This window comes from Aulostomus chinensis, chromosome 23, assembly GCF_037954235.1.
Source record: "Aulostomus chinensis isolate RoL2024-O1b breed Wild chromosome 23, RoL_Achi_v1.0, whole genome shotgun sequence".
NCBI classification, from domain to species: Eukaryota; Metazoa; Chordata; class Actinopteri; order Syngnathiformes; family Aulostomidae; genus Aulostomus; species Aulostomus chinensis.
In genome coordinates, this window is record NC_141342.1 from 7,782,851 (window position 1) to 7,796,722 (window position 13,872).

A 13,872-nucleotide genomic window follows, 5' to 3' on the forward strand; every position below is an offset into this window, starting at 1 on the left:
GAAAACATTTTTGGAAATTTACTGACTGGGATAGAAAAGGTATACCTGCGTGGACTTGGAGTCTCTCTCCACAATCCTCTCCTTGATCAGTTTGATCAGAGGGGTGATGTTGTAGAACTCAGCCTCCTCCAAGACCCCTGGTCGAAACAGAAATACACACACCTCATCTGCTGTGTGAGGACTCGATCACAGCAGAACCCAATCATTCTCTCATACACAAGTCACTGCTACGTGTGAAAATGAATAATATGAACGCAAGTGGCTGTTACAGTCGAGGCTACGCATGTGTTCAAACGATGGATATATAAGCTGTAGCCCAGTGGGGGTTGAGACCCATCTGAGTAGAGTGATATGCATGTGAGACCTTCTTCAGCCAGCTCCTTGTTGTAAACCAGTTTGCCATGCCGCAAGTAGTTGAGGATGGGACCAAAGTAGGTGGGATCCCTGTCAATCACATAAGCTCCTGTATCATCCTGTTACACAGTGAGAGAAGACAGAACACCTTCCATTAACACCATGAACACAACCAAGTGCATGTTTTCAGATAAGGACCCTTTCTTTGTGCTACTTTGGTCATTATATGTCACTTATCATTACTTTTTGTGGTCATATGAGATTAAATGAGTAATTTTCTTTATCTAATTGAATTGTACACCTCATATATTTCCATCAAGGAATCTAGAGAGTATTTTTAGACCTGAATGCTCACTAGCTGGAAAATAACATTAAGGTTTGCTATCCTCATCTCAAGTATGCAGTACTTAATGAGCAGAGCAGATGCGGTATAAAGATGCACAACGTAAAGCAAAAAAACTTTTAATTCAAATAAAATTCCCCCATATGGTAGAGATTTGGTAAAAGTCACAATAGTGTAATCCTTTCATCGAAAATGGATTGCAATATTTCTGTTTGGAAAATTAATGTAACTTCACGTTGAAGTCCCCTGGAACAACGAGATTTTTTCCAAGCACTTGTTTTTTTAAAAGGTTAGTGTTTCACTCAGTTCGTTGCAAATGGATTTTGATCTGCTTTTGCCATGACAACCTCTTGTCACATCTAAAGTGTGGTTGCTGGTGACTTTACTGTCACACGTGTATAGAAGCCAGGCCTGTGGTTATTTCATAACTGCCTCTCCAGCATGCACATATACAACATTCACCATGTGATGATGAGTTGGAGCAGAGGCACCAGCTCGAGCAGAATTTACAAAAGAAAGGGGAATGAAAGAGGAAGTTAAGACTAACAATATGGTTGTAAGGGTAACCTCTACAGGAGGAACCACGTACAGCATATACAGTACATGGCATGGATGGACACCTGACAGACTGCATCTTTGTTCTTGATAAAACCCAACTCTCTTTTACACCAACCTTTAGTGAGCCCAAACATTTGCAAATGAGCAAGACTCCAAACATTCCTACTCGACATTGTGTTTTCCATTCTATTCTTGGGTCCAATTTGATGGGGTGAAGGGCAGCCACCTTCGATTTGAATTTCCAGGCTACTGGAAGGTAAAACTGAACTCTGATGTGAGCTTGCTAATAACCTGCATTTTGCTGTTAAGACACAGGAGTGAACACACACACACACACACACACACACACACACACACACACACACACAAAAGTTTAGTGTGAGTGAGAGAAACAGATTTGGATATAAAGATCAAGAAGAAGCTGTTATAACCAGATCACTCTATCTTGAGTGTGTGTCTGAAAACCACAGTGATTTGAGTGGAGAAGGCCTGCAACTTGACAGCGCACACACATAAATGGGCGCATGGACACACGGACACAGACACAAACGCAATAAATGAGTTGCAGTAGAGGATGGGCTGATGCCTCATCAGCGTGACTTGACTTGGCAGCGTGGGCATGGCAACTCTGTGGAAAGGCTTCCTGAATGTCTCACACAAACACAAGAGGATTACATGGTTATATTAATTTCCTTGAGACAAACCCTCATTTTTAAGTTTTATTAATTTCCTTGAGACAAACCCTCATTTTTAAGTTTTATTAATTTCCTTGAGAAAAACCCTCATTTTTAAGTTTTATTAATTTCCTTGAGACAAACCCTCATTTTTAAGTTTTATTAATTTCCTTGAGACAAACCCTCATTTTTAAGTCCTTACCCACTGAAACATCTCCAAAATATAGGTACAAATTATATCCAACTAATGTATAATCTCTTTCACACTCTCTCTGTATATGTATGTTACAAAAGTAATTATATGTTATATATTACATATATACACACGTATATATACATACTGTACATATATACACATTATATACATACATATGCACACATATATACATACTTATATATTATACATGCATACATATATTATACATATATAATATATATAGGCCACATATATTATATATAAGCATATAAACACACATATACATATTTTTCCCAAATATACAAATATATAACTACAGATTAGATACCAATAAAAGGTGTGTTTAACTGGATGACCTGGATCCAAAACACCTAACATGGTCTATTGTGTAGCCTAACAGAAAATCCAATGCTGATGGTAGCAACGCTCCAAGTTTATTTTCCCTTTATCCTTGGTCTCTCACATAATCCCAATCCACTGATAAGGGGACACAGCAAGTCAAAGTTTGTGAAAGAATGGATGTTGGCACTGTTAGATGAGACATATAATACCAGAAGATTTCAAAATAAATTTAAAAAAAAGGCAAAAATATGTGCGCAAACAATCATCGGAATCCTTCTAAACACCCATGTAATTCCTTAGGTATTTAATATGCATTAAACATTTAATAATTGTTGTAATGAGATTATGTTGTTATAGTCTGTCCAGCTGCCCTACAGTAACATCATCTAGGTGTGAGAGCTGAATCCAAGCCTCCTAATGTAATTGGCTTGGAATGGCTGGAGGTCAGCTGGGGTTGTATTAATACCAGAGAGACCAGGATTTGATTCGGTGGCGGGGGGCAGGGCAGCTGAAGTGCCTGTAATCCCGTTAAAGCACACACACAGTCAGACAGTGTGTGTGCATGTGGGTGTTTGAGTGGATTTAAAAACAGCAGAGAGGACCTGAAAAGAATCACACCAATGCCAGCAGACTCAAGAGGGATTCTATCTTCTCCCCTGAGTAAGACAAGTAAGCAGGGAAAGATTCAGCTTGAGGTTGCTCAGTCTATACATAGCATCATCCTGCTGTCTGCATGGTAAACAAGGCAAGAATCTTTGTTCAATGAGTTGCTTCCTTGACAGCACACGTTTCATCTGGAAGTTTTTACCCTGAAGTGGTAAAATAGTAAGCCACCGCATTATGTGTACTACAAGTGGCTCACAGTTATGTCAGGTGGTACACCAAAAAAAATCTGTATAAATATTCTTTTAAGATCCGCACCTTTTGTTCCTCTGATTGGCATCGACTCTGATCCTGTCCTCTGGGGATGTACACCCACTTGACTATTTCCTCCTGGGTTGGAGGATATTAGTTAGCACCCAATGTGTGACCAAACTTGCTCACATGGAAGTAAGTGGTTGAAACAATTTTGCCCAACTACAAAGGGAGCAACAGACACAGTCAGTTTAAACAGTACAACAGCTGAAGGTGGTCCCATCAACTATCCACTGTGGGGCTTCCAGTAATGTCTCTGATGGAGCAAGCATTAATATTAGCAGTGCTAGCCTATTCACTGCTGGTGCTAGCACCTGGAGGTAAAGGGGGTACACAGCAAGAGGTTAAGAATTTTAGGTGGCACGGGACTTCAAAGGTTTGGGGACCAAGGATTTATTTAGTTGGCAGATCACATGCTAAGCAAAAGTTGCAAACACATAATGATGAAAATGTAATGAAGGACAGCCCAATTCATGCAAATCCTGGCAGCCAGGATGTCATGACATGACTCTCGTCTCTTATTCTTGTATGCCCTGTTGACTTGTTTTCCAGGTAAACCCTGTGCCCGCTCTGCTGTGAGGTGCAGCATGCTTGTGAGCACTCACAGCTGTTAAGCTCATTTTGTTGTAATGAACTAAAGAAGTTTGGTCTCCATCAAGAGTTTTTCCAGGTTAAACCTGCTTAATAAAAAAATTACTTTAAACTTGTTCTCAGTGATGTCACATCTCCACTGTAATTATTCATTTGATTGAGAACAGAATTTGATTGCATCTTACTGATTATCACACACAACTGAAGTAGCTTCAGGGCAATTGGATTGAAACTGTGCATTGATCTAACAACCTGAGCCACATTATTTTTGTTTTTAAGAAAAAAACTCTGCAGTCTTCCTGCAAATGATGTATTGATCAGAAAAGCTGTGTTTGTAAATCCAAAGAGGCGAGGACACATTGACAACTTACAAATAGGATAAGTGCACATAGGACCATTACACTAGGAAAAAAAAAAATATATATATATATATATATATATATGGTACAGAACGTCGGTTCTTTAATGGCACCGACTGAAGTGCCTCCGTACTACCGGGTACCGAAAGTGTCAGTGTTTTTCGGTGCCAATTTTCTGTACTTGCGAGGTAAAAAGCGAAGCTCTGATAATACTGCCGGTGGCGACTCTGGCACAAGTGGTCTAGGGTGGTAGAGGAAGGCCCCGCCTTACTTTCTCTCTCTGATTGGCTTACCCTGATATCCTAAACTGCCAATGAGAGGCTGAGTAGGGCGGTTCATGACTTCACCATCCAATGAACATTCTACTTTGCTTCCGGTAACACATGTTACGTGTTTTGTTACCTGCATGTGTGTGAGAGAGACGCAAGAGACGTTAAGATAAGAAATGCCCCCGCGGTCAAAGGTGTGGCTCCATTTTGTTAGAGTCAACGCCAATATAGCGCGATGCAATATCTGTAAAAAGGATGTAGTGGCAAAAGGCGGCAACACGTCAAATTTGATGAAGCACCTAAACGTGCACGGGATACACATGAGAGCAGAACGTTGCACGGTGTTTGATGTAATGAAGGGCAGACCACAGCCTTCAAGTCCGCCTGTTGTGGATATGTCTCTTTCAAAATCTCTACCGCCAGAGGAATCCTCCTTAGCCGAGAAAACAGATGAAGGGGCGGCCGCCATGTCGGGGACGTCCTCAACAGATAAACTAACACTAAGCTAACTTTAAGCTTAATTCAGATTAAATATACAAACAAGCTAACACAAGTGATTCGGCGTATCCATCGAGTCGGCCAGCGCTAGAGTGAACTGTTGTTGTTTTTTCTCCTTACACAAGCTGCTGCTGCTGCTCATCCCGTTGTGAGGAGAACTTCTTACTAGCTTACTTAGACTAATCTTTTAAAATTAAATTGTTACCAAAAAAATGTACTGTACCAGTACCAGCACCGGTACTGAAAATTTCTGAAAGGTACCCAGCCCTAGGGTATAAATGCTCTAATTTGTAGGGTTCATTTTCTGAATTTGTTCAGGGTATCCGTTTTACAAAACTGAGTTTGCTTTTGGCCAACAGCCCTACATTTAATTTGAGTTTTCACCCTCACAGGGAAAAGTTAGGGCATGCCTGCCCTAGGAAAGACAGGCAATCTTCACTGTATAAACACCACAATCTGACTCGGTTCATTGCAGGAGATGCCTGACAATAAGCAGCTTCTCTGCCACTGTCTTGCTCATAAGTCACATCTCCCACTGAGGATTCAGCATCTTGCCAAACCATTAAGATCCTGTTTCAAGGATGACAGCAGTGTGATGGTAACAAAAAAAACAAAACAGTCAAATCTCTCTCCAGATTCAAGAGGATGGAAAGCAGCTAGAAAAGACCCAGGCAAGGGGACGACTGATGTGAGTCACAGTGGGTTGACTGCTGAGAGTGATGATAGCGTTGAGATGGAAGGAGGGAAAGAAAAAGCAGAGAAAGAGGAAGAAGAGGGTGCATTTGTGAGAGAGAAATTCAGAGCGTGACTGTGTATTTAGAAAGTAAAGAGAGAACTAATGTCAGGTCGTGGCTGAAGGTTACATGAGAATATAGTTTTTCCCACAGTGCCTGCCTGGTGGTGCAGCAAGGTAACAGTCACTGACACCCACTTAATTAGGGTCAGGCGAGGACCCTATTATGTTTGCTCGTCAGAGCAACACATTAGCAGCACTAAAAACACACACAAAACAGTGTCCCAGCCCCCCCAACACCCATGAGGCACCTGGGCCAGACGGCCCGGAGCCGGTTTTCACATCCACACCATTCAAAACCTGGTCCTGGACTGTTCTTGCTGTCAATGAGCGCGCGCAATATGAGCATAATGGGCATAATCTAATTTCACCCCCTGAACATGCATGAAATTTGCTGAAATTCGCCACACTTGTCCGGTCTGCCTAAACATTCACTAATCCCAAAAAAAAACCACCACAAAAGTCTATAGCGCCACCTAGGGAGCCACACAACTAAAAGATAATTATGTAGAATTTGGAGCGCTATAACTCCTCCCACGAATGTCCCACAAACATGGTACCAACACCGTTGGAATCGTCTCATGAAGACGCAAAATTCACACACTCTGACCTCTCACTTATCTACAACAGAATGTCCACAAATTGGACAAAACTGTCCAAAAAAGGACTTTTTTTACTCCCCGAACAAAATCTATCTCCTCCAAGGGCATAAATGGTATCGCTTCCAAACTTTCACACGTTACTCTCCCAACTGTGCTGATTAAAAGTTATTAAAAGTTTTTTATCTGAATTACTTGGTTTGGATTTTATAAGCCCTCAAAGTGGGGGAGACACGTTTCACGCTTACAATGGAAGTCTATGGGGAGACTGTGTCCTCTCAGGGTACATACTCTCAAACAAATGCTTCTCACGTCTACACCATACATCCCACAGCTTTTACAGACACACCACTGCATTTCTGACAAAAATCCCTACAAAAATATGGTATTCTGTGTCCCTCTTGACCAACGTATGCCGACTTATTCCACTTCTCCACACTCCAATTCTGGTGCTCCTCCTCTCTCTCTCACTCTAGCACAGATCAAAGACAGAGCAGTGGGGGAGGGGTTCTTAAAGGGCCAGCTCTCAGCTCTGCTCTCCACTCTAGCAGAGATCAAAGACAGAGCAGTGGGGGAGGGGTTCTTAAAGGGCCAGCTCTCAGCTCTGCTCTCACTCTAGCACAGATCAAAGACAGAGCAGTGGGGGAGGGGTTCTTAAAGGGCCAGCTCTCAGCTCTGCTCTCACTCTAGCAGAGATCAAAGACAGAGCAGTGGGGGAGGGGTTCTTAAAGGGCCAGCTCTCAGCTCTGCTCTCACTCTAGCAGAGATCAAAGACAGAGCATTGGGGGAGGGGTTCTTAAAGGGCCAGCTCTCAGCTCTGCTCTCCACTCTAGCAGAGATCAAAGACAGAGCAGTGGGGGAGGGGTTCTTAAAGGGCCAGCTCTCAGCTCTGCTCTCACTCTAGCACAGATCAAAGACAGAGCAGTGGGGGAGGGGTTCTTAAAGGGCCAGCTCTCAGCTCTGCTCTCACTCTAGCACAGATCAAAGACAGAGCAGTGGGGGAGGGGTTCTTAAAGGGCCAGCTCTCAGCTCTGCTCTCACTCTCTGATCAGACTCAGGCTTCTAACTCCTAAACTACAAGGCCTCCACACTGGACCAGGACACCGTTGGCGAATATTTTGCTGATATTAAAATGAATATATAAGATATCATCAAGCAGATATTACTGTAGTATCCCATTGGTGTATTCCGTAGATATTAGATGACATAAACAAAAATTGATATCAGCGCTTTTTCTATCCATAAACAAATCTTTAAATGCTTTTAAAACTTCGCTCTGGCAGCAACACATTAAGAATTCTATCAATAACTCATCTGACTTAGTCATTAAATACTTATTGGCCATCACAAGCTCCCAGAGCTCAAAACAGTGACACTTTCAAAGGTTTTGTTTTTAATTTTGCTTTTTAAGACCTCTTTTTCAAGAGATATTTTTCAATAATTCCTCTCTACTCAAACTTGAGATCCCAATGTTCTGACATTCACATGATACTTCGAGGTACTGCTTTTTAAAGAATGAAATAATAATAGAAGGCCACACTGACTTCATGGAGACAGTAAGCCATGTGATCATCAAATGTACAGCCAAAGGCACCTCATATGCAAGAGCAAGCAAAATTCAAGAATAATAATCCAAGTGTGTTGTGTACTCTCTTTTGAAAGATTTCCAATGTGTTAAAAAAAAGATGAAGATGCAACTATTTCGCATCTTAACCTGGGGGAAACAACCTAGTTACCATCGACACTTTTAAATACACATTTTTAAGAATTGTCTCTCAAGAGGGTTGATGAATTTTGAAAAAAAAACAAAAAAACAAAACAAAACAAAAAACTCTACTTCAGCTCGCTTGAGGTGGTTTTCGAAAAACATTACCTGTACAAAATGGGAGGTGGAAACCTCTTTTTCAGGTAAGCACTGATGTTGCAAAACATTACCTCACATGAATAACTAATTATTTTCATTACTGTCACCTTTACTGGTATTCCCAAACTTTTTCTTTATCTCCAGACTACACCTCTAATGCTATCTGATACTTACAGTAAGAACTACAACGACTTGTCTAACCAAATCCATTAATATGTTACCTGTACTGTCATCCTCTAACGACATTATGCAGGTTACTTTACTAGCTAAAAACAGTTCAAAGAAACACACCTGTTGTCAATTTCTTTTTGTGTGACCTATCCACAGCTCACTTGAAATTTGATTTTCAGTTTAGGGGAAACAAAAGTACTGTTCTGATGTTAAACAACCCTGCGTTTTACACTTTCAAACTGAAGTCAAAAAGTGCATATACTGCACAGCACGACTGGATGTTTTTCCCCATATTCTCTGCTCCTCTCTTCAGTCCCCATCACACAGGTACACACACACACACACACACACACACACATCAAAAGGCTGTAGTATAAAAGAAGTCTGCATCATTCATGTTCCATCTACATGTGACTGGGGGACACATAATACATCTCTCTCTCCCTGAAAGATGTTAGCTATACAGCTCCTGACTGTGCAGCTCCCTGCAGAAGAGGAGGCACGTGTTCATCCATCTGACCCAGGCTACATTCACACCACAAAATAATGCTGATACATAGGGAGAGTGTGATAGAGAGAGAGACAGAGAGAGAGAGAGAGAGAGATAGAATTGTTAAAATTGAGCTGAACAATCATTATCGTTGAACTTTTGGTGTAAAACACATATTTCACATCCGATTAAATGTAGTTAAACCACTGGATTTACAAATGAGCGTCACCAGAGCCAACTTTAGTCTTCGTCATGCCAAGACCTGCACACATTTTTTAACACAAGTCAGGTTGAGGCAAACCACCTTTCACACCACTACCAAGAAAGTATTGTTTTAGATGGCTGTATGGAAGTGTCATCACTGAATATCTGCACATCTAAAAGAAGTGATGCAATGTTCCTGTTTAGTGGAACAAATGAGAGCCACAAACAATAGTGTAAATAGTGTAAATGCTAAACTAGCTCAGCTGTATTTCTGAATACCATAATAAGCAGTAAATGGGGCTAGCAATACATGCTAATCCACAGTAATAAAGGCGTTTCGGTGGTGTTCAGCCCGTTGTTAACAAAGGTTCACCCGGGACAGAGGGGTCCTGGCGGGACTCACCGTGTCAGAGTGCAGGTCTTGCTGCTGGCACAGCCGGTACAGGAACGAAGTTTGCTCTTTTAGCAGCGTCTGCCGCGTAGTAAGGAAGACCGTGCCGCCAACGTTCAGCCGAACCCACTTCCCGTTATTACCTCCGCTGGGGTTGATGACTGATCCGTTACCGACGCTATGTGACGCCGTCCCACCGGGTTCAGTCGGACTGGAGGAGGGAGAGGTCGCGCTCTCTCCCGCATCGCTGTCTTTGTTGTTGTTATTATTGTTGTTATTGTTGCTGTTGTGATGGCAGCCGTGGCGCCTCCTCAGCGGTGCGACATCGACCGGTTCCCGCTGCTCGTCCGCAGTCGTTGCCATTGTGAAGCAAACGTAGACTAGTGAGGGCGGTAAACCGACCAAGCCTATGTTTTTTCTCCCCATTTACAGCGCGACACGCTCCGCCCAAACTCACCCACCTGGGCGTGGCCTTGCAAGCAGCAGTGCATTCTGGTTGTTGTAGGTTTTCTACCCCAAAGTGAAACGAGTATCTGGCTCATCCCAATGTAAAAAACGGACTGGCAACTGTAATTTACTACTGTCAAGCGAAATTGGTCCTGTAGCCGAGTGGTGATTAGGGATGCAAGTTATCGGCCGGGTGATAGAGTCAATCTGATTCATAAACGTGTACTGCTCTAAACGTGTCACCACATTACCCCTCTTTTGCCTACATTACAAGATCAATAATTTATTTAATCCGACTCCAGAAGATGGCCATGCGCATATCTTCCCATGGGATAGTTCGAGACTTTGAAAAATTTCGACATCTCATCTCGTAATTACGAGAAATCCAGTGAATGCAATACGCTTCCGTATCTTTTATCACCAGCGGTGACGAAAGGAAAATGGGGAGCTGTTGGGAGCTGAGGAAGAGAGACCTGCTGCCTTCTGAAGGTGGACGGGGAAATAGCAAAGAGAGAGTCAGCCACCAAGGATTCCTGCATCTGACCGGGGCGCTCGCCGGTGCACTCAGAGACGCTCCATTGCACAGCTGCTCCCAGCAGCGTCACAAGGTGCCACCCACTCACCCCAACAGGGCATGTCTTGGCAGCTCGTCTAGTTTAGTGGCATTTCTATTCTCTCTCACCTTCTCCTGAGATTGTAATGTATTAAATATAGATGAGCTGATATTTTGGTATCCAGTGGTGTGTTTCTCATCTTTCATTTACGACAGGACCAATAGTAAACAGGTTTATTTAAAGGCTCACTACTCCTGAAGAAACGTTATAATGGCCCAACTTTAATACACAAATCAAAAAATCTGAAGACACAAGTGACAAGTTCTGCTATTAACACTGCATTTCAAAGATCTCTAGCTGAATCATGATGTGTTCTGCTGCTTCATTACTTTTCAGACACTAATATTACTGAACCTCCTACAGGAATACACACTATGGACCCAACTTCAAAGTAATCTGTGCAACAATTTGTCCACATTTCAGCTATCTGACACAACATTAAGCCATATACTAGGTTTCTTGTTTAATTCACATGGACATTTTTGAAATTCAAAGAAAATTCCCTTTCAGTGTTCATGAGTTGTAGGTGAATGTGACTTTGACCTTTGAATCTATTCTTGAGTCACGAGTCTGGAACCTTGTGAGGCCACAGACATCATCAAGTCACCTCTGAGAGAAGCCATCAAAAGCCCTGCCTATTAATATTGTTTTAATTCACCCATTTAGTTCACCCATCCATGCATTTAGTACTGCTTAACCTGTTAAGGGTTGCGGGGGGCTAGAGCCTCTTCCAGCTGCCTACGGGTGAGAGGCCGGATGCACCCTGGTACCACTGCCAGTACCTTGCAGGGCTAACACATATAGCCAGATAACCATTCACTCTCACAGGCATATGTACAGTCAAATTAGAGTATCCGATTAACCTAGTCCCCTCTTGCGTGTCCTTGGGCTGTGGGAGGAAGCCTGAGTACCCAGAGAGAACCCATACAACCACAGGGAGAACATGGAGACTCCACTCAGAAAGACCCCCGAACCGTTGCTGTGACGCAACAGTGCTAACCACTGCACCCACGTTTATTAATTGAGTGTTCAACAGTTCCTCAGATATTGCTTCCATCTCAAGATGTGAAGACTTTGCAGTCCACTCCAGATGTAAAATAGACACAGTAAGTTCAGAGCAATCAGATTTTCAATATGCCTAATCTAAAAAATACAGAATCTCTGATCTTGGAGGAAACGCTAGAGTTTTATTCTCATTGATGCTTTTATCTTAGAAAAAGTTATTTCAAAACTAAAACCCCCATGCCCTTACTTGGATCATATCGGTACATTATTTTTAAAGTCATTTAATAACTTTTGGGAGAAAGGCCTACTGAGCATTGTTAATTATTCCCTCCAGATGGGCATCTTCTCAGATGCACTTCAAACTGGTCCCTTCTGAAGAAAATAATTTGGAACCTATAATTCATAACAACTATAAACCAGTATCAACTCATCCGTTTCTTCATAAAGTTTTAGAATTTTTTTTTCCAAATATCAAAATTACAATTACTTCATGATTTAGCTGCACAAATGCATGCTGAAAAGGATCAGAAGGAGACCACACATGATGCCAATTTTACAGTCACTGCACTGGTTTCTTGCCAGTTGTAGAACTGATTGTAGGATTGTTTTTTGGTTGGATTTTTTTTAAAAGAACTTAATGGTCTTGGTCCTCCCTATTTATTAAGTCAAGTCAAGTTAAGTCAATTTTATTTGTATAGTGCCAAATCACAACAAAATGGGCAGAGATCAAGAAGTAGAGAAAGGGAAGAGACTGATGGACAGATGGGGACGTGAGCAGGTGATGTTTTGGTAGGCAGCTTGAGCCTCTTCAGGTCTGCAGCCTCCTCCAGCAGCACCTGGGATCTGGGATGAGGGGAGCCTGAAGGCTCCGGAGAAGAAGACGAGTTAGTAATATGTATGAGTAAGATTTATGTATGACAAATCTAGGAGGATAGAGAGGAGTAGAGAGAAGCCCAGTGCACTATGGGATGTCCTAAGCCTACAGCAGCATATCTAAGGGCTAGCCTAAGCCAGACCTAACTATAAGCTTTATCAAAAAGGAAGGTGTTACGTCTGCTCATAAATGCAGAGAGGGTGTCTGCATCCTCTCCCTTGTCCGAAACTGGGAGACGGTTCCACAAGAGGAGAGCTGAAGGTTCTGGCTTCTACTTTTAGAAACTCTAGGAACCATCAGTAACCCTGCATCCTGGGAGCGAAGGGTTCTAGCTGGATAATAAGGGACTAGGAGCTCTGTCAGGTATGAAGGAGCCTGATTGTCGAGGACTTTGTATGTTAGAAGGAGAATTTAAATTCTATTCTAAATTTGACAGGGAGCCAATGCAGAGAAGCCAGTGCAGGAGAGACATGGTCTCTTCTACTAGTTCTCGTCAACATAGCGTTTTGACCTTGTTAGATTTCCTTTTATCATAGGAACCCTCTTCAACCCTAGGATCTTCTGGCAGTGCCCTTTTAACTATCCCAAAAGTCTGTACCAAAACCCATGGCAAGGCACCTTTTAGCTATTATGCCTCACACCTGTGGAACAGCCTGCCTGAAGATCTGAGGGGTGCAGCAAGTGTGAACATAGTTAAAAGCAAACTCGGGACCTATCTGTTTAATCTAGATTTAATTGAACTGTATATATTTGGTTTTCTATTTATATAACTCTTTTTATTTCATTTTCTGTTTATATATCTCGTGTACCTTTACTTAGTGCTTAGGCTTGCCCACTCCATATCTGAGCCATGCCACCACTTGCTCATGGAGAAATGTTGGGTGTGAATTAATTCAAAGAGTATGGTGCCAAGCCTACTCAACTTGTAAAGTGTCATGAGATAACTTTTGTTGTGATTTGGCGCTATCACAATAAAACTGACTTGAACTGATTCATAATAGCATTTCCACACACATGATTTTTGTCCATGTGGGTTGGTTGAGATTCCACCTTTTTGCTTTGATTTTACTGTGTGCCACAGCAAAGTTGTATGATAAGTGCTATACAGATAAAGCTGAGTGGTTTTTAGTGAAAAGTCTCAAAACTGAATGAGTGAAATCTCTCAACAAGTGTCCTTGACCTTAGTGTCATAGCAACCTCCCAGCCAAGGTTTCCGTGGTCTCAGGTTGTTTACAGCAACAGATGGTTTTACATGGATGGCCCTCGGAGTAGGGATCTCTCTTGTGGTCTGAAAAAGAGCCAGTCAGATGTTTGGCCATGG

General features: G+C 42.2%; 1 protein-coding gene across 8 annotated transcripts in view; it reads right to left on the reverse strand.

Annotated features, from left to right (window-relative positions):
* Positions 1–10,076, reverse strand: part of kctd17 (potassium channel tetramerization domain containing 17) — a 19,706-nt gene extending 9,630 nt beyond the window's left edge. For 3 of the 8 annotated variants that reach the window (XM_086196530.1, XM_086196531.1, XM_086196532.1), the window contains exons 1-3: positions 9,624–10,075; positions 365–473; positions 46–137 (exon numbers count right to left, since the gene is read on the reverse strand). In XM_086196530.1, the coding sequence (XP_086052656.1) occupies positions 46–137; positions 365–473; positions 9,624–10,037 (615 nt within the window). In that variant the 5' untranslated portion in view covers positions 10,038–10,075. Of the gene's footprint in view, positions 1–45; positions 138–364; positions 474–9,623 lie in introns of all 8 variants that reach the window. The other 5 variants (XM_086196533.1, XM_086196535.1, XM_086196534.1 and 2 more) reach the window with 5 other exon arrangements.
* Positions 10,077–13,872: the final 3,796 nt, after the last annotated feature.